General features: G+C 35.1%; 1 protein-coding gene across 1 annotated transcript; it reads left to right on the top strand.

Annotated features, from left to right (window-relative positions):
* The first annotated feature begins 1,189 nt into the window (after window positions 1–1,189).
* On the top strand, window positions 1,190–2,843 carry LOC108917193 (slit homolog 3 protein-like). Its single transcript, XM_018723678.2, has 2 exons — window positions 1,190–1,573; window positions 1,742–2,843. Exons 1-2 carry the CDS (start codon window positions 1,240–1,242, stop codon window positions 2,476–2,478), a joined length of 1,071 nt encoding a protein of 356 aa, XP_018579194.1. The 5' UTR covers window positions 1,190–1,239; the 3' UTR covers window positions 2,479–2,843.
* The last annotated feature ends 19,664 nt before the right edge of the window (window positions 2,844–22,507 follow it).

Here is a 22,507-nt window from a genome sequence, read left to right as displayed (position 1 = left end):
CACACACACACACACACACACACACACACACACACACACACACACACAAAACAGTTTAAATAAAATGAATTAAAAGGAATTAAAAGAGTAAAAAAAGAAAAGGCATACAATTACATTTCTAAACGTTTAACATAATAATTTTTAAAAGTATTTAATGATGACGACAGTATATCAACATATCTATTATTATTTGATAAAACACTATTAAAGGACGACGTTATTCTACATATAGAGCTATTCATACCTAATTTAGTTCTAAAAAAATTTATATCGAACAAATAATTATTTCTAGTATTTATAGATGGAACGTGAAAGTTTAACAAAGATAGAGGTTCAGGACAATCGATCAAGTTGTTAAGCAATTTAAACAAGAATATGAGGTCTGAATGAAATCTTCGGTTCACTAGGGTAGTTAATTTAAATGTTTGTTTTGTCACTGTGATATTAGGAACATTATAGATGCCATTTATTCTAAAATTTAAGTAACGGGCGAATCTGTTTTGCAATCTTTCTAATCTAATTTTATATACATTATAAGTGGGATTCCAGATAACACTAGCAAAATTTAACCTACTGTAAATATAAGCATAATACAAGGATTTCATTGACTTTTCTTGTCTAAAGTCGTTACATATTCTTATTATAAAACCTAACAATTTATTGCACTTGTTGCAAATATGATCTATATAAGGACCAAAACTCATCTTACTATCAAAGAACACTCCTAAGTCTTTTACAGCGGTAACCCTATGCACTATTTGGTTATTTATAAAATAATTAGCATCAAAAACATAATTTTTCGTGAAACTGATACAGTAACATTTTGCTATGTTTAAAGTTAATTTATTATTTGTGCAGTACCGAATAATACAATATACTATATACTTAAAAATTGATTAAAAGTAAGAAGAGAAAAAAATTCAATAACCAATTTTAAAATATTATTTTTACCTTTAATCAATTATTTTCTCTTTTGTTTCATTTTTCATATAACGCCCTGTGATGACATTAGCGATGATAATTACTAACGCTTTCTATTTACAACTCTTCCTTTTTTCTTTAAACGCGATTACTGAGCAATAAACGAAGTTCAAACCAATACAATTCCGAAAACTGTTGTTGTACAGGTTATCGTCAGATAACCTTTCCAATAGTTTCGTAAAACTTTATTCAAGGAAATCGTTTTGCAGTATTATATAAACACTTCAAAGTGGCGGTACAAAAAACAGTAAGACGACAATGTTCGCGAAATTTATCCCTGTACTGTTCCTGCCGTTTTGTCTGGCCAAATCCACAGATGTGACTTTCAAAAATGCAACTTTTCGTGGATACAGCCTGTTCACGGAAAAGTTCAAGAAGACCATCCCGCTTTCAAATAGTTTAAAGGATAACCTACCAGAGTCAGCCTTTGATAAGATTGAGTTTATAGACCAAAATATTCCGGTGCTGTACCAAGATTCTTTGGCTGATCTAGACGAGTTGGACGAGTTGGTATTAGAACATTGTGGCGTATATGAGATTCAACCTGGTGCTTTGAAGAATGTGCCGATGCTGAGAAGGCTTTCTTTAAAGGGTATTTATAGATTTTTTCTTTATCTTCATCTTTAATCTGCTTATATTCTTTTCCTGTCAATTTTAATAAAGAGTCACACAAGCAAACAGTTAAAACTATTGGATGTACAGATGTAATAGCTAATGAGCACAATTGCAAAATAACTGTTAGTATCCTTAATTTTTTTAGGCAACAAGATTGAGGCAATCAAAGAAGGCGTTTTCAATAACCTAGAGCTCTCTACGGTAGATTTAAGCCTCAATCTCATAACGACCATCCACAGCAGTGCCTTCAATGACCTGCCCAGCCTGCTAAACATAAACCTGGCCGACAATAACATTCAAAAGTGGAACAAGAACTGGTTCAAAAACACCCCTTTACTTACAAGAGTGTCCATGCAGAACAACTCCATCGCCAAACTACCCAACTACGCTTTCAAGAACTTAGCCGGGAACAAAAGTTTTGGCAAATTGAAATTAACTGTAAATATAGTTCTGAGCTACAACAAAATCAGGACAATTGAACCGGAAGCATTTAGAGGTCTTACAGAAGTAAACCACCTGTGGTTGGATAACAACCAGCTCCAAGAGTTCGGTGACGATTTGCTAAATGGCGTCGACGTCAAAGATTTGAGGTTGAACAACAACAACATCCGTTGTTTGGATGGCAACCTGGCCAGGATCATCAAAGCTGAGTCAACTCAGTTGGACTCCAATCCTTTCGATTGCGAATGCTTGAGTAAAATTAAAGATTGGGCGAAAAAGAATAATAAAAACGTCCAATTGTTCTTCTCTGAGATGGACTGTTCTGCGCAGAGGATCAGAATTAAAATGACCGCCCTTGAGAAGAGGCTTAAAGAGATCAGGGATCAAGATAACGATATTGAGGTAGCAGAAGGGAAACCTTCATCAAATCCTATCAAATGATTCTTACGGATTTTCTTGTTAGTGTAGTATATATTTTTCATTACATTTTTATATGTATATTTTGTACCTTTCGATGAATATTTGGAAATGAATTATTATAGCAAAGAAAAACAAAATAGAAGGCATGAGAAGATAAAGGAATTTCTTATGGTACAGGGCCTGACAAATTCGTGCCTTTCGGGAAGGGGGATTTTTTGATGAGAAATGAAAAAGTAGTTGAAATGTCACAGGTCCAATTTTCGAGAAAAAAAACTAATTGCAATTTTACTTTCAAGCATAAATATTATTATCGATTAACGGTTATAGTTTTTTATAATTGGTCTAGATATATTTTTGGTTTGGTACAATAAAAAGTTTAGATTTGATGTATTTTTTGTTCACAACCGTACAGGGTTAGTCAGTATAATCTGACAACTTATTGTGAGTTTATTATTGAAATTACAAAAAAGTTTTTAATACGAAAGTTTTAGATTTTTTATGAATTTTTATAATACAGTATTAGAAAAAACAATTGAATAATGGAAACCACTAAATTAAAGAAAAAAGAATTTTTAATGGAACACCATGTATATTAGTGCATACTTAGCTTCGTTAAATTTTTCTCTTTTCAAAAATATATAATATGTTACTGTTTGATTCAGTACTTTTCGACATATTTCAGTTTAAAACTATTTTTGAAAAAACGGGGAAATATATGTCTGGTGGGTCGCAGTGGCTATGGACGGGCACGCGGACCAAATAAATGACTTTCACAGAAGTTTATTTATCTTCATTAATTTACACCATATCCTATACCAAACTAATTTAACAAAGAAATAATGTTTAGTGAGAACGAAAAATTTGAGGTTATCATTCTTAACTTTAACAAGTCTTTACTTTAATAAAAACTAACTAAAACACAAATTACTATTGATGCACTTCGTATAATCCTCATTAATTTTGGGCCAAAAAGTAAAAGATTTCAGTCAACACTAATTATCGAAAGTTAAGGGCTTTCAAGTAGGTTTAGCTCGTCCTTCGAAGAAATTTAGCAATATTTTTTTAACAAGTTCACTTAACCTGTCAGGGCCATGTGTTGAGCAAGTTGTTAGAATGTTGTGAGGAAAAGAAAGTAATAAATCAAATAGCTGGTTTTTAGGCGGATTTTCCAAGCTATTAAGAATATATTAAATGAGATGGACTAATCCGTCCCGTATTGCTATATGGAGTCACAAGAGGATGGTATAGGGTTATTTGTAAGTTTAGTCTCAAAATTATTTAGACAAATGTAAATTCAGGCCATTAGACAACTATTAATATGGCATAGTTATGCCAAAGCGTCCCGATATACAGGGTTTCCGCCAGTAAGATAAGAACGGAAACTTCTGGAAACAAGAAATGTGCGTGTCGAAGCGAAGTGTCGAATTTAGGAGAGATCTACGAAAAAAATGATAATTATAAACTCCCTTTCGTGAATTGAATAGTAAACTCTTTTGAAACCCAGACTTGTTATGATACTGGTCAGAACGATATATAGATAAATAAAGTAATAAAAAGCTAAAACTTTTGTATTAAAAACTTTTTTGTAATTTCAAGAATAAACTCACAATAAGTTGTCAGATTATTAGTGACTGACCCTGTCTATTCAAAAGATAAAAATGCTTGCCACACTCAATACGTTAATTTAGTGATAACATTTTGATAGTGATTGGTACAATGAATGACAAAATCTTGAACTGATTACTTCATTGTGGTATCAGTGACAACAATGTTATACTCGTATACATTTGTATACATTTTTCGGGCTACAGTCTTCCTTCAGGGTACTCTCATTATTGTAATAACATGTTTGCGTTACGAGTAATAAATAAATTTTAGATTTAAAATAAAACTAATATCGAAAACAAACATGTCACCACAAATAACCGTTTATATTCTTCTGGAAAACCATAAACCTAATCCAACGGATTTACAGGTTAATATTCAATAAGTTCTTCCCATTATTGTGTAATATTTACCTTTATGATTCTACCTACATATGTTTCAATATTAAATAGACACATTAAGGAATTTATGACGGCCCAAGTTGGGAGTATGACTTAGCTGCTAAGGTAATAAATATAATAAAATTTTACGAGGAGTAAAGAAACACAATGATACCATGGAGAACTCGTAGTAAATTTTACATTTTATATATTTGTTTAAGATAACTCTTTCCTATGTGTGTTCCACTAGAAATTGATTTTTAAATCACCATTACGGACTGACTAGGTATAAACCTTAACTTCGACAATCCAATACAAGTTGTTCATGGTTCACGTCAAATATTTACCTAATAAAATTTTATTTCAGATGGAAGCGTTTCTCTTTTTTTTAAATTTTATTTTAGAGATTATATGCCCGTCTATTTTCGATTGCTGACGGATTGTTTTTATGAAAATTGTAAGGACAAATACAATTATCCTCCAGTGAAACTGAAATCTCGGTTATTGTCCATGGCTTCCCAAGATAAGCAAAACTTTTCATCAAGAATAACTTGTTCTCGAAAACACACACTGTATACGTACTATTCTATTGGCACCGTTTTTTTTATCGGCTTGAAATCCCATCTTTGCGCTTTAAGGGGATGAGGACTGTGTTTTATTATTCCATTTTTCGCGGCAACGTAAGCTCGTACCCGATGCCCTCCATAATAAGAGGTTATAAGACAATAGCGGGCGTCGCAAGTAATCAATTATAGTACGACCATTATTAAGACACGTTGGATAAATATAAAATACCCAACTTTTCTTATTTTCGTACCTTAGGAACGCCCCGGTTGCGAAGCTATTGTGAACGTGGAGAAAGAAATTGTTAGAATAAAGGTCAGATTGTTCTGCTGGAGTAGCGATAATTATTTTGCTCCAATCTAATAACAAATAAAATGTGTAAATAATGTAACAAAAGCCGGGACGTGTGGTCATTTAATTATTAGTTCTCGGAACGAATGGGCCAAAAAGTAAAATATTTCAGTCAACACTAATTTATCGAAAGTTAAGGGCTCTCAAGTAGGTTTAGCGTCGTCCTTCGGAGAAGTTTAGCAATATTTTTCAACAAGTTCACTTAGACTGTCGGGGTCATGTGTTGAGCATCTGGTAAAGAGAAAAATCGATATTTCAAATAACTCGCGAAATGCATTCCAAAGAACGTAGGAATTCCAAGAATAAGTTGTTAGAAGTTGATAGAAAAATAATAATAGATCAAATAGCTGGTTTTTAGGCGGATTTTCCAAGCTATAAGAATATATTAAATGAGATGACAACGAACATTCAATTATGTTCCAACGACTACTTGATCCTTGCACCGCTAATGTGATTTTTAGATAGTATTCCTTTTGAGACTCTTTAGAACGATATTGTGCAAAACCGTACTTATCGTATCAACTTCGACGTCACCTGTTACATGGGTGTTGCACAATAATGAAAAAGTAATATTGACAGTTGGTAGAAGGAAGCGCAAAAAACCAAACGCTTAGGTGGGGAATTCTGGAAGGAAGCCTAAAGAGTTGAAGTGAGAACAGTGTGGAGAGGGGTAGTAAGACGATCGGCGGGCAGGAAGGCAAAAGAGTTGAAGTGAGGACAGTGTGCAGATAGGTAGCAAGCCGATCGGAGGACAGTGTGGCAAAGTAGTGAACAATTAAAAGTGTTTAACCGGTATTAATTAGCAAGTAATTATTCTCTAAGTACTTGTTGTTAATTGTTCTATGTAATCTTATGATTGTGATGGTTATAGATGTTTCATGATAATAATTCTGTATATGTTTAGCCTTCATTGTCTTATGCTCAGGGGCGTATATTTTTCTAACGTAAAATTGTTATAATTATTATTAAAGATTGCTCATTATTTATTACATGTTAAAATATGCATATATTGTCGTGACTGCCCGGATATTGCAATAACAACTCCTTTGTTTCACATTTAACTTGTTTTATCATGATTACGTTGTTCTTTGATTTCTTGTTCTCACTTTATGTCATACGCATATAAGAGCCTTGTTGAATTTACTAACATTTTCGCCCTTGAGGAATGTATCTGTAAAAGAATAATTAAAAACCAAGAAAGAATTGCTAAAACAGATCTTCCGAAATCTCAACTCAAATAAGTTTTAAACGCGAAGTAATATAGAAAAATTTCTCTAATAAAAGTTTATTAGAAAATAGCGAGCTTTTTAACAGGAAAAGAATTTGGGTATGTTTCTGGAAACATATAATTGATGACGTCATTAATCGTTTCTGTCAAATCCCAAAGATAATATTTTTTATTGAAAATGGAGATTACCTCATCCTATTTAACACTACGTGTCTCAAATTACGTAACCACCAATGGTACTTTTATTGCAAAATATTCGAGTTGGCTCTATTTTTATGAACACAAGGATCAAACGCTGGGATCTGGTCTTCGAAAAGATTACCCGACACCGCAACATTTTTGGCATTGGCAGCCCTCCTCCACCCACCAGCGTCGATGCCGAGATAACGACACCCCTCGCGTTTTTCACTCGGCCAGCGGGTTTATCTGCAGAGTTATGTGAAGGCTACCATATTACGCCAAGGTCCGCAAGACCGTTTAAGCAAATATGCGACACCAGATCCCCTATCTGGAATATATTGATGTCCTCCCGCTCAGGTCTTGTAGTAATGTGTTGGCACTCTTGTCGGACAATCGGCTGCCGAGCAGCAGAGGTCGCGCCACTGGTCAGCGTCGTAAATCCCGGACTGAACCTTGGAGATCCCATCCACCACGATGCGGCCGTCGTGACCACCTGAATGGTACATGGGGGATCTTGTTTCATAGACGAGCTGGACTGTCGCGGTTCGGTGTTTCCCGCTGATAAGAACTTACCTCTCGGATCTGCGTTTCTACCACCACGAGGTAAATACCGTGTACGGGGTGTTTTGGAATTACGGAATTCAGCGAATTTTTGCCTTTAATTAGCCCAAGTGTCATCAATCCACGTAAAATGTCTTCAGAAATATTTGAATTTATATTATTATAATCTTTTAAATGGAACACTCTGTATATCTTCTTCATATTCTGTTAGGACATACCTTCAAGCGACCGTACTAACCTTGTAATAACCTTGAAATTATTTGTGATCTTCAGCCGTTTCTTAAAACATTCAGTCAGTTTGTAACGATTTCTTTGATCTTCAAATGACCAACGTAATCTTTATATGACCTTGAAGCGGTCCCAATCATCTTGAAAGGTCGTGCGAAAGTGGAGAATAATTTTCGGAGAGCGAGGATGCGATAAATCTTACCGATTTTTCTGTATTTTAAATTAACTTTGAGATCTTAAAATGGCTTTTAACTTACCTAAAAACGACTATTGTGATCTTGAAATATTTCTGTTCCTCCAGTGGAATTTGCTGTGGCCTAACATGAGATTATTGCCGACCTACTTTGGCAATGAAATGGCTGTTACTTTGAAACTTCTGCTTCTTCTTTGAACAGAGGAAAAGAGCAACAAGAGAAATACTGTCTCGGCAGTGGGCTTTTAATTTAACACCACAATGACTAGACCATATCTGCCAAGTAGCTCAATTATTATACGTTTTCCTTTCCAGCTAAATTTTGTAATCTGTTGTCTAGCCTATTCACTGTTCTGCCAAGTTCAATGTATGAAGGAAAATTTCTAGAATATATGCAATGTTTACCTAAACTGTTTTACAACTTTTTGATTTTTACTCCACAAATGAATCTAAACATGTCTGAACAACTAACAAACACAGTTCTCTACATACGCGCCGTAACACCACGACATGATTAATCTGATTGGTAGAGCCGAATCAGGTCATGTAAATTCACTCTTTTATTCGTATGTTTACATCAAGGACAGTAAAAGATATAAAGGATTAGAATCAATTTTTTCGCATTTTGACTGATAATATGCCATTTTACTAAATTCAAAATCGTTTAATACCGATCTGGCCATATTTTTATTTCCGATACAAAGTTAGTAAATTATATAAATATTTCACCAGTATCCCCTAATAATACTGACTCCGACCCCATATCATTTATAACTTTATGCCATCGATATAAGGGAATAAAAAAAACGCCATAAGAAGTGCGCAAAGCCTCCTTGACTATTGGTTTATTGTCTCTGTCTTGCATTGGGAATTTGGGAACAACGTACGTCTAAGATACGTACATACGGAAGATAGAATACTGGACAATAATTACGTTTGATTTATTGCGATGGCATAAAGAGTATAAAGCCAATGGCCTGGAATTGACAGTAGTGTTGCCATACGTACAGTAATTACCCTATTTGTACGATATATTTTTACAAGAATGATAAGAGGTTTTGAGACCATACTTTAGCATTCCAACTTTATTACAAATTATTTATAACCTTTAGTAAAAACTAAAACGGTATTCTAAAATAAAATGAGTGGTAGTTCTTAAGCAAAATAATGAATTATTTTCAAATGCTTATTAAATATAAGCTTATTATTAACTAATAGGGTGCTCAAACAAACCATCTGTTTCAGCTTCACAATACTATAATCTATCGTAAAATTCTTGACGAACATTTGACAAAATTTCAAGATTTACTGATACTAAAATATGTCTAATTTTAAGCCGTAATTCATCCAAATTTGCAGCTCTTTCGTGTCGATGTTTGTAGAGAAGTTGCGTTAAATGACCCCATAAAAAGAAGTTTCACGGTGTCAGATCTGGAGATCGAGGAGGCCAAGGTATGATATCTCTTGTGGAAATAAGCCTTTCAGGAAAAGTGCAGGACATCCGTCTTGCTGAAATCAAACTTCTTCAAAATTTATATCCAAGTTTCGTACAGCTGGTACAATACTATTTTGAAATAAATGTAAATATCTCTCAGCATTTAAGTTACCATCAATAAAAAAGAGACCCACAATATTATCGCCTAAAATGCCAGCCCAAACATTTACCTTTTGAGGGTACTGCGTTCGTAATGGTATATTTAAATGCTTGTTTTCCCGGGACCGATATTGGATCACTGAAGGGTTATGACGACCAAGTAGGGAAAAGGATGAGTCATCTGTAAATAAAATCTGCCTAGCAAATTCAATATTTTCACCTATTTTTTCCGTAATGGATTCACAAAACTCCATACGCCTTATTTGATCACCAGGAATAATTTCTTGAGAAGTTTAGCATTTTATAGGCTTTGTAACCATTCTTTTTTTAGACGCGACGAACTGTACGACTTGGAATAAGAAGTTCTTCGGAAAGAGTGTCCGCAAAATCCGCCCGTTTTTGCGTAGTGTGTAGCAAGAACGGGGAAGGTTGTGCAGAGGTCTCCGTGGGCTTAAATTGTTGTCATGAAAAATCTAGGTGAGCATAATTCGATTTTTCCAATATTTGCCCGACTTATCCCTACTTAAGGGGTGGAAACCACCCCTAAAACAAGAAAAATGAGAAAATAGTCGATAAATTCTTGGTAAAATTGGGGGAATTTCACATGGCAAGGGTAAAATCAGGAATGTCCTTCTAAAAATGATAAACCCACCCCATGCGGGGGGTGTTTTTCACCTTGAGCATTTTTAGGAGGGCATTCTTGATGTTACCCTTGCCATGTGGAATTCCGCCAATTTTTACCCAGATTTTGGTGACCATTTTTTCTGTTTTCTTGTTTTAGAGGTGGTTTCCACCCCTTCAGTAGGGGTAACTGATCAGAATCCGACAGAAGAACGAATTATGGGGGCATGTATTTCATATCATTTGGATTTATAAGGAAGAGTGGCACAAAAAAGGCAATTCATGAAGGGAACATCATTTGCCGCCGGTTTTCGGCAATAGGGGTGGTTTTACCCCCACGCGGGGGATGTTTTTCACCTTGAGCATATTTGGAAGAACATCCCTGATCTCTTCCTTGCCATTCAAATTCCCGCCAATTTTTACCAAGAATTGATCGACCGTTTTCTCACGTTTCTTGTTTTAGCGGTGGTTTCCACCCCTTAAGTAGGGGTAAGTCGGACAAATATTGGAAAAATCGAATTATGCTCACCTAGATTTTTCATGAAGATCAATTTAAGCCCACGGAGACCTCTGGACGACATTTCCCGTTGTTGCTACACACTACGCAAAAACGGGCGAAAAAATGGGTTTTTTTGCGGTTACTCTTTGGGAGGAAGAACACGACTCACTTACTTCCACATAAGCACAGACATTAACCTCTTTTTCTCTCCTTGTTTCAGGAATTTGACGAGGTTCCTGTTTGCTACATTTCGTACACCGATTAACACATCCACACTCCTTAAACTTATGAAAAATATTCAAAACAGTTCTAGCAGTGGGGACTGGTTCGTCGGGGTATGAAAATATAAATCGACTTCCTCTGCACTTTCTGCACGTCAATACCATTTAGTAATATTAATTTTTTTTTTCGACACTACACCATTTTTATTTTGTAATATTCCGTCTCCTTACCAAAGGTTTGTGTGGAATAATAATAAAAATAAAACTAAACAAACAGCAAACGGCTTTAGGTGTTCGGTCGGTTCAAAAAATGCAACGGGGCACGTGCGCTCCCACATCCAACCAATTACGAGAGTCCGAGTCGCAGCTTCGATGATATATGTCGCAAATGCTTACTTATTTTAATAATTGCTCCAAATATACATATGATTTTCTACAATTTTTCGCCCATTGTTAATACAAAATTCAACTTCATAGAAAATCGTCAAATAAACAAAAAATAAAGAATGACTTTTTTTATTTAGGTCCTACTTTCAATGTTGCAGGGAAAAATATGTCGAAAAGCGGGCCATTTTTCGTTCTTTTTGTATGTTTGTTGTTCCCCTGAGTATAGCAATGGTTTTTTGGAATAGGCAAACTCGGATTCTTATTCTACATGATATTTGGGATTTTTTTGTACAACAAAATAGATGACTTCGAACACAAACGCCAAAGCCTACCGCCTGGACTAACCGTGAATGCTTCCAAGGTAAGAATCTTTCTTCAGAAATTCCGCATCACTAATGGTAGTTATGCTTACTCAGAATTAAAAATATTTGAAGACAGTACCACGTTAAAATCAAAAACAATAAGAACGCGGGGTACTTATGGCGTCCATTTCTCGGACGGGCGGACCGTAAACAATGCCCTTCTCGCGTTTTAGCCCCGCCCGCCATGTCATTTCTCCGATTTTACTCGTAAAATTTAAATTTGGACTTGTACGCCTGACAACCCAACATAAAGCAAGGAGTGTCCCTATTTTAAATGCAGGGCAGTAGACACCACTTCACGTACGCCATATATGGACCAGTGGATGATTTACGTTGGAAGATATTGGGGCTCTTGTTAAGCCCTGATACACCAGTTCGCTCTTTATCTTATCAGGTGTGTCACTTGCCCCGTTGTGTCCACGGACGTACGTGCACGGTGACATACTGAATGCGGCCTATCTCGAAGTACTCGTGTTGAGGCGGGCGGTTGGAGTGCTTTGACGCCACTGGCTGTTTGTACGGGTGCGTCTAACGATCGGCTTGGATTAATAGTCAATTTCACAAAATGAACGTGATTTTTTATTTTTTTTTTATTTCGTTATTTTAAATCAATCGAATGGCATAGAAAAAAATTGTTATAGTGTTAAATCATAAAAATTAACTATTAAAAATTAAAAATAGCGAAGTGTGTTCTCAGTTCGTTTTTTAAGTTTTACTCGAAAATCGGGCTTTTCGAGAAACTTAAGAGGGTAGTAATTTGTAGAAAATGAAAGACGAATCCGAAAATATCATGGTTGTTGCCGTAAAGCAGTGGCGTACTATTTTATTTAGAAAAATATGCCCCGATACCGCCACTGGAGCATGTAAATTTTAGGAAAAGCCCTCAGATTGGACAATGTTTACATAAATACATGTGCCCAGTTACAAATTATTTCACTTACTAGTTTTTAAATTATTTAAAAAAAATTAAAAATCTATTTCAACGAAGCGTTCTAGATAAAAACTTTATAGAAAAGACTCCCCTTAAAATTCACCGAAGAATACGAGGTTTCATTTTTGGTCATACCTCAAACTAACATATCAAAAATTTAGGCAAGTTGACCAAAATTGCGATTTAAAGATCCTAAACATTAATTAGAAAGACAGTTGAAATTTTTCTTTTAATATAAGTACGAAACCAAAAAATTAACTCCTATTTAAATTGAACTATAAAAAAATCCAAAATTTTTATGTGATTTTCAAAAGATTGTAACTTCTCGAAAAATGGTTGTAAAGCAATAAAAAAAGCAAAAATTACATTAAAAATAAATTAAAGGATGCATTTTGCATCTTTTATTCAATATTTTAAATTTAAAATGTCTATTTTTCACAAAAATCCATACTTTTATTTTTTTTCATCAAAAAGTTATCACAAGTTTAGCGAAAATCGTTAAGTACGTAATCTTTTACCTTTTTCTTGAATCAAGTTTTCTGCATTAAAAAAAATTATTTACGTTTCTTTGTTAATTAAGTGTACTTCCAATGTGTGACGTCACAACATGGTCTTCGTACGTTTTCCCGCGGTTCGATTTCATTAATTATTTTGATAGAGAAATTGTTGAAACAAAAAGTGATCCATTCTATGTACAGTATTTTTCTGTATACTTTGTACCCATCGCCTTCTATATTTTTACATGGTTTAGATCTATCTCAGACTACACTCTTGTAGTAAAGCCTCATTTACACGGTAGTAGTGTTTGTGACAGTTTTGTTATCACTTGATCGTCACTCACATTATCACGATATCGCTACAAGACAGATACAATATTGCAAGTATTTTTATTTCTTAGCAACATCTATTATTATTTTTTCAATATGTCTGAAGATATTCAAAATATGAGATCGTAAGTTCAACCTGTGAGTGCTGGTAACTATAGAAAAGCACAGTAACCGTTTCAGAGTTCGATAATGACATTCACGAGTCCCAAGATTACAAATATTTCTACCAGTGGCGAAATAAGCTCGCACCGTTCCTTTATGATAATACTGCTGTGAACGCATTTCTATTTACAATTACAAGAATGTCTCTATTCAGGCGAGTCGATACCTAAAGATAGCTTCAGAACGCTCGCTTTATTCGTATTTGTAATGAAAATTCCTTATTTCATTATGTGATAGTGAAGATACTTCGAAAAACATTGGGTCCGAATACGTACTGGTGTTCAAGTAAGGCTAATTGGTAAAAAGAAATCAGTTGGTCAAATCCCAGGAATCCCCAAAATATGTACGTAAAATGTGACTTTTTGCTTCCTGTTTACTTTATTATATACACATTTGTATTTGTATTTTTTTATCTACATGTAACAGATTGTATTTCCTTTTTTCCTTTGTTTTTCCAATTTCCAATCTACATGCTATTCGAGGTTCGAATGACTCAATAAGAATTCGTGTTTCACCAGGTCAGTTGATTTCTGACAAAACCAAAACACTCCTGGTCTGCCATTCGCTGTTTAGTAACAGCTGCAGGTGCAAGAAGCCGATGCTCCTTACGTGTGCGGACCAATTCTAGTGCTATAATTGCGCTATAATAACAATATGCTTATACCCCTCTCATCATCAGTCATGTAGGTTTCTAATTTTATTCATATACCGTACCCTGTACATACAAAATTGAATAATATACAGGGTGTTGCATTTAAAATAAAAAGTTGGTACTGACCAATGTTACATGACACCCTGTATAAAAAGTTTTTGTTGAAAAAAATGCGCAACTAAAAATACCAATCGAAGTTTCCGAGCCTTTTTTCGAACACGCCTCTATTTATTTATTATTGAATTTATTCCATTTGGCTGATACAACATGTACACTGTACAACATTTTATACAGAATGTCACGTAAAAGCGATCCTGTTGCGACTAAAACAAAACCTATTGACTTACACCGCTAAATCAAGTCATACGAGACCATAACTCGGAGCATTTAATTTTTATAAGTTTATTTATATGAAAAAGTCGCGGTCTCCTTAGTCGAGAAATAAACTCCGGCTGTCGGGCGCACTGTATCGCGGCGTTGTGTACGTGAATACGCTCATTTATCTTAATTTGTTGCGCGTATTTTAGTCGGGATAAGTCGGGACCGTGCCATAAACCAGGAGATATCGTTTGTCCGTCCGCGCCGAACGGATAACTCAAGATATTGAGGCGGGAATCGACGGCGATCGCTAATTGCGAGAACCGGCGAAATCCGCGCCTGAAAAAGGCTATCGCTTCGACGTACGATCCGTCACTACGTAACGCCAGTCAGATTAGAGTTTGAACGTAAAACAAATTTGAACCGAATTTTGAAACGTTTAGATAAATGAAAAATCTCTCACGCGACCGAGAACGACGTTCACGCGCATGCACGTATTATATGAACTTTCTGGAAATGAATGTTTAACCCTTTCTTTAATTGTCCCTAAAATCCAGGTTCGATGCGTCACATAGTTAATTAACAATTTACGTTATATAAAAAAAGTTATATTGGGAACAAAAAGGCGTAGGTGATTTATCTATTTTTTGTTTAATTACCGTAAAAATAAGATCCATTTACGGCAAAAGGGGGGATTTCCGGGGGGGCCGTTCTTTTTTTTTTGTTTTTAAGGGGTACTTTATTTTCACTTTTTTGAATTTTTTTTTTTCCATTCGTTTTTTTTGGATCTATTGGAACCTATATCTACGATACTAACTTCTTAACATTTAGTAATTAAACGAAAACGAAAAGACGAACGAAATTAATTAACAAATACCTGGAGCCACAATTTCACGGTCAATTGAATCGGCCTTTGGCACACATGTTGGTCATTGGATTGACTGACTTTTCCATACATTTCTTCAACATCCATCGCTTTTTGCAATAATAATGCACAATTTTCGAAAACTGACTTTTCCGTGTTCGACCTTTATTTTACAGTTAATAAATAGGTGAAAAATGACTTTAACTACCTTAAATTTTAGGTAATTTAATTGCCTACAACACAAAATAAGTGATTTTCCAATAAGTCGATTTTCATGGGCGGTAAAAAAAATTGAAAAAACACGTAATTTTGCAACTTATTTGCAATTTGCGAACTTGGCGTGACTTTTTTGATACTCTCATTCTATATACCCCATCTCCGTCATAAAGTACAATAAAATGTCTACCAATATACAAGGTGTTGCAGGGTACAGTTTATAGAGAAAAAAGCTAAATAAAAATGTGTTTAAAACTGTTTTGGAACTGTTGAAATACATGTATTTTATCGCCGCGAGTACTTACAACAAATTCTGTAACACTTTTTACGAGTTTGTAGGTTTTTTATGAAGCCGGACTGTATTCGAGTCAGTTTGTAATACATTGTTGTAGTGATTGCTGTGCTGTTCTTCGAGAGTACATTAAATAGCCGTATTTTTAAGTAAATATTTCGCATTGTCTTGTTTGGTGGACATTACTAGAAGCTCAGTTGTACCCATTTCATATTCAACGTGTTCAAGCGCTTACACCTGAGGATGGTTGCTTCAGGAACATGCAAGAAATCCCCAAATTACAGCGCAAATACTTGTTACAGATGAAGCACGTACGATACGATTCGAAAGGAAGTGGCAATGCTGTAACGCGTGCGAGCGAATTAGATACGTCGCGCTGAAGTTTGTGTGCAAGCAAATGGTGGGTACATCGAACATTTTCTATGAAAATCAGCAGTTCTCAAAAGGTGGCTCCTTGCAATGTTGAGGTGTCAGATTTTAAAATTACATTTTACTCAATACAAATCCGTGCATTTGCCTCATTTTAACAAAACGTGGCAAAAATATTTGACATAAGTCCTTTAACAATCTGTATTTTTTTTTTAATTTTCAGGTTTTATGATCCAATTGGACTGAAGTATTTGTACGATTGGTCGATACTGTTGGTGGATATTATAGAGCACTTCTTAAGGAATCTAAAATATCGAAAGGGACGCTTTTTAGGGACATTTCAAGATGAGAACTTTTTATAAACACGAACTAAAATATTCCATGTTAAAATATATTGTGTATTTTCGCATAATTGCAAAAAAATAATGTATCACTTGATTGCAGTATTTTATTGCGTTTGAAAAATCAAAAATTTGCGAAAATTTATTCGATAAGAAAAAAAATGTAATACAATAAAACGAAAACTAAAAAAATTGAATGTCTCAAATAATTCCTTAAATTTTGATAGTTGCCAGATGAATACACACAAGCGATTTTTGTGAAATACACTTCATTAACCGTCATTTTCCTTGTATTATATCACTTCGCGCCTTCAAAATTAATCCGAGGGGGCAGCGGAGAGGGGAAATCGACAGGTACTTTGCCAGCAGTAAACCGAATCAGATAAGGAAGATTTATCGGCATCCCGGACAAACCGAGCGTTATAAAACGTCAACGGATACGCTCGCGTCGCGCGATTTGTGCGCACGGGTCGAGGGTGGACACCTTCAACAGTGGCTAGACAACAACTTCCAGTTGCGGTGGTTAGAGTTACGGCCGTGTCGCCGTCATCACAATGGGCAATCTCGGCGATGTCTTTCCACGTTTTTGTTCTTCTTGCATGGCAGGGCTGGCGGGTTGACTGTCATAACTTCGAGCGGACTTTTTTAGCGTATGTTCCTTGCTACTTTTGTTTTGAAATCAAACTAATTTTGTACGTATAATCGAGCAAATTCAACGTGAAAGAATCAAGCCTCGACCAGTGTCATAGATATGAGTTGATAGGCCAGGAAAATAAGCTGGTAAATGACCATTTCACGACTTTTTGTTTCGGCAAGCTGAATTTATCACTATAGATGCTAAATATTATGTACAATAATATATTAGTTTCCACAGTCAAAAAAATGGGGGGAAGATTGTTTACAGGGTGGTTAATTGTGTAATTTTTGCCTAAATTCACGTTTTTCGCTTATAACTTTTTTCCGTTCACTTCCACGAGAAATAGTAACGTACTATTTTTTTGACCTTTAAAAGACCTACAAAACTAGCCCTCGAGCGTAAAAAAATATTGATTAGATCAAAAGTTATAAACGGAAGAAGTTTATTTATGACTTGAATTAAACTTTTATAAACCGCATTATTATTACCAGAACGTTTTGGGATCGCATCCTCTCATTCCTTATCACTGTTTAATAACACACGAAATCTGGAATCCGTAAGTTGAATAGTTTACAAGTTATGGCCTTATAAACAAATTAATCATAATAATACAATGAAATCTATTTTTTTTTTAATTTCTAATTTGCAACCTGTAAATTTTTTTATTTTTTAGCTTTAGTTGTAAAATGAAATATACGACGCGCGAGCCTGATATAGTTATATATTATTACATATTCGGAAAGTTTATGAAAAGCATTTTGAGTTAAAGAAATAATCGTCAAGATTCGATGAAAAAAACGGAGTTACAGACTTTCAAAGTTGACGGATTATTGTTAAACAAATTAGGTTGGTAGCGGCAAAAAAAATACTGTCATAACCGGCAACCCTAGTACTTTCCCAGGTAAATATATTTCATTTGTGGAAGTATGTTAAGTGCATAAGAAATATCGTCAAAAGTCAGTGGGACGCTTGATTTTCGGCGAGCCGTGGCGCGGCGGTAGGGTGGGGGAAAAATGACGATAATATAGTCCTGCCGTTAAATAAGCGAAATTCGCTTGAAAATAATATATATTTTTTAACTTAAAGCTTTTTTCATAAGCTTCCCGAATATGTAATAATATACAGGGTGTTTCTAAAATAGGGTTCCAAACTTCTGCTGCGTTCATAACTCTTTAAAATAAGCCAAAAACTTCCTATTAACATGTGCCCTAAAACGCACCCTTAGGAAGTTATATGCCCTTAAAAGGGCTCTAACAAATCTGTTTTTTTTTTCAAATAAATTGCAGTTATGAAGGATCCGATCATTTAATAAATAATTTAGGACATAAACTAAGACTATTTAAATTTAGAGTTACACTTACTAATTAAAGATCTAGTTACTACNGCGAAACCTTATTCGATAAGAAAAAAAATGTAATACAATAAAACGAAAACTAAAAAAATTGAATGTCTCAAATAATTCCTTAAATTTTGATAGTTGCCAGATGAATACACACAAGCGATTTTTGTGAAATACACTTCATTAACCGTCATTTTCCTTGTATTATATCACTTCGCGCCTTCAAAATTAATCCGAGGGGGCAGCGGAGAGGGGAAATCGACAGGTACTTTGCCAGCAGTAAACCGAATCAGATAAGGAAGATTTATCGGCATCCCGGACAAACCGAGCGTTATAAAACGTCAACGGATACGCTCGCGTCGCGCGATTTGTGCGCACGGGTCGAGGGTGGACACCTTCAACAGTGGCTAGACAACAACTTCCAGTTGCGGTGGTTAGAGTTACGGCCGTGTCGCCGTCATCACAATGGGCAATCTCGGCGATGTCTTTCCACGTTTTTGTTCTTCTTGCATGGCAGGGCTGGCGGGTTGACTGTCATAACTTCGAGCGGACTTTTTTAGCGTATGTTCCTTGCTCCTTTTCTTTTGAAATCAAACTGTAATTTTGTACGTACAATCGAGCAAATTCAACGTGAAAGAATCATGCCTCGACCAGTGTCATAGATATGAGTTGATAGGCCAGGAAAATAAGCTGGGAAATGACCATTTCGCGACTTTTTGTTTCGTCAAGCTGAATTTATCACTATAGATGCTAAATATTATGTACAATAACATATTAGTTTCCAGAGTCAAAAAAATGGGGGGAAGATTGTTTACAGGGTGGTCAATTGTGTAATTTTTGCCTAAATTCACGTTTTTCGCTTATAACTTTTTTCCGTTCATTACCACGAGAAAACAGTAATGTACTATTTTTTTCGCCTTTAAAAGACCTACAAAACTAGCCCTCGAGCGTCAAAAAATATTGATTAGATCAAAAGTTATAAACGAAAGAAGTTTATTTATGACTTTTGAATTAAACATTTATAAACTGCGTTATTATTACCAGAACATTTTGGCATCGCATCCTCTCATTCCTTATCACTGTTTAATAACTCACACGAAATCTGGAGTCGGTAAGTTGAATAGTTTACAAGTTATGGCATTATAAACAAATTAACTAATTATTGGTCTGGACGATCCCGAGCATCTTCCACAATCGCATTGATTTATTTTATGCTAAATTTCACAATACATTGAAATCTATTTTTTTTTAATTTCAAAGTTGCAATATAGTTAAATAATATTACATATTCGGAAAGCTTATGAAAAGAGCTTTACTTTAAAAAAAGTCGTCAAGATTCGTTGAAAAACAATGGAGTTACAGACTGTCAAAGTTGACGGCCTATTGTTAAACAAATTAGGTTGGTAGCCGTAAAAAAAAAATACTGTCATAACCGGCAACCCTAGTACTTTCCCAGGTAAAAATATTTTATTTGTGGAAGTATGTTAAGTGTTAAGAAATACTGTCAAAAGTCAGTGGGTCGCTTGATTTTCGGCGAGCCGTGGCGCGGCGGAATGGTGGGAGAAGCGAACGACAGCGAGTCCGAAGAAAATGACGATAATATTCATAGTCCTGCCGTTAAAATAAGCGAAATTCGCTTGAAATTAATATATTTGACAGTCTGTAACTCCGTTGTTTTTCAACGAATCTTGACCATTTTTTTTCAACTTAAAGCTCTTTTCATAAGCTTTTCGAATACGTAATAATATATGACTATATCACGCTCGTGCGTCGTATATTTTATTTTGCAAATAAAGCTAAAAAATAAAAAAGAATTTCAGGTTGCAAATTTGAAATTCAAAAAAAAAATGATAGATTTCGATATATTATTATGAAATCTACCATGAAAAAAATCAATGCTATGCTAATAACATAGACCCACAAAAAAAAAGTTGAAAATACCAGAAACTAGACCCACCTATCTGCTGAAACCGAATCCGGAGTCAAAATTGCTCCATTACCCTCCAGTTTTTTTAAATCGCGAAAAACTACCCCAAAAACACGGAAAATCTTCAAATTCTCGCTTGAGCACGGGTCCAAAGTTTGAGATAAACGTGAGAACTAGCACAATACGACTATTTTATATGTATTTTGACGAGCTGGCAGCTTTTTGTTGGATGCTTAAAAGGGAATCCGAGCCAGATAGCAGAAAAAGAAAAAGGTATCCACTACACAGATCTTTTGAAGATAAAAGAGTACGATCAAAAAAAGAGAGAATGTTAAGATCTGAGACAATAATACGCGATTTTCCGTATTTTTGGGACGATTTTCGCGATTTAAAGAAAACTGGAAGGTGATAGAGCAATTTCGGCTCCGGATTCGGTTTTAGCTCGTCAAAATACATAAGGATAGGTGGGTCTAGTCTCTGGTATTTTCAACTTTTTTTTTTTTTTGTGGGTCTGTGTAATTAGTTAATTTGTTTATAAGGCCATAACTTTCAAACTATTTAACTTACCGATTCAAGATTTGTGTGAGTTATTAGACAGTGATAAGGAATGAGAGGATGCGATGCCGAAACGTTCAGGTAATAATAACACAGTTTAATTCAAAAGTCATAAATAAACTTCTTCTGTTTATAACTTTGGATCTAATCAATATTTTTTGACGCTCGAGGGCTAGTTTTGTAGGTCTTTTGAAGACGAAAAAAAGTACTTTACTGTTTCTCGTGGAAATGAACGGAAAAAAGTTTTAAGCGAAAAACTTGAATTCACGTAAAAATTATACAATTAACCACCCTGTAAACAATCTTCCCCCCATTTTTATAACTGTGGAAACTAATATGTTATTATTGTACATAATATTTAGCATCTATAGTGATAAATTCATATTGCCGAAACAAAAAGTTGCATCCAACTCAATACTTCTTGGCCTATTGAGCCAGTTGCAAGATGACTTTGTTTCAAATATCCCCAAGTCCTAGAAAATAACAACATAACAAGCTCCGCACTAATATATACCTGTCATAAAAATGAAACTCCACGTCCAGCCGCTATTAGCAATTAAAAAAATAAAATTTAAATACGTCGTAATTATCGCGATCGCATTTACCGGCCGAGCATTTTTGTCGGACACGTTTATGGGATAATAGATAATATTCTCACTGCATACCTAGTAGTTATCTCTGTAATAATTCCGACTGTTTTACACCACTCAAGGCGCCGTCACTATTTAATGGATAGTGTAACTTAAACAGGAAACATTACAGACACGTTCACCAGTACACGGATTAATGTATTTTTCTCGCTTTAACTGGCTTACGGTTGTCAAAGGGAAAAATTAATTTGGAGTTGTCTTCGAACGAATTTGTCGTTTGTCACCGACACGGACTTTCTAAAATGACCTTAAATGACGTGGAGGAAGAAGATTATTCTATAATTGTCGAGGTTCTCGATTCCAAACCAATAATTGAAGGAACATTTGCAATAACCAATAATAGCTGACATAGATTTAACCCAGTTGAGATAACCAAAACATTTTTGCAGTGTAAATATGTGCGAAGAAAATTAGAAAGTAACTGGTAGTTAAAAATTAGGAGGAAGGGGGATAATGGAGGACAGTAACCTCATTTTTAGCACAATACTGACAAATTGTCTGGTCTCTTTTTGCGAGAAAAAGAACAATAAACAAATTCATGTTTTATTTTTAATAAAAAGGGCCATGATTTCTATTTTTTTCTTGATAACAAAGTGCGGTACGAAAGTCATTCAAACAACAAGAAAATTTCATTTTAATGAGTTTGATCCGAAAAAATACAAAACTAAAAAAAACGCAGTGATGTCTCAGAAGGCATCTTAACGAAATTATTAAAACACTCCATAAGAGGGTTCAACATGGGCTCACACAATGAAATGTGGTTCTCTGTAGAAGTTCATCCATAGTGTCGACCGAACACTCCACCAATTGTTTGAGGTGTCCCTACAGGTACAAATCCAGAGGCATTAGGTCGGGAGATCGAGGAGGCTCGGCAATACGTCCTCCTCTACCTATCCAACGATTTGGATAGACGTTATTTAGGTACTACCGCACACCAACGCTGGAATGAGGTGGTGCCCCATCGTGCATGAAGTACATGTTTCGGCGAGTTTCAA

The sequence above is a fragment of the Anoplophora glabripennis genome, unplaced genomic scaffold, assembly GCF_000390285.2.
Source record: "Anoplophora glabripennis isolate ALB-LARVAE unplaced genomic scaffold, Agla_2.0 scaffold41, whole genome shotgun sequence".
NCBI lineage: Eukaryota > Metazoa > Arthropoda > Insecta > Coleoptera > Cerambycidae > Anoplophora > Anoplophora glabripennis.
The sequence above is the reverse complement of the archived record's forward strand: the minus strand, read 5'-3'. Positions and strand labels throughout refer to the sequence as shown.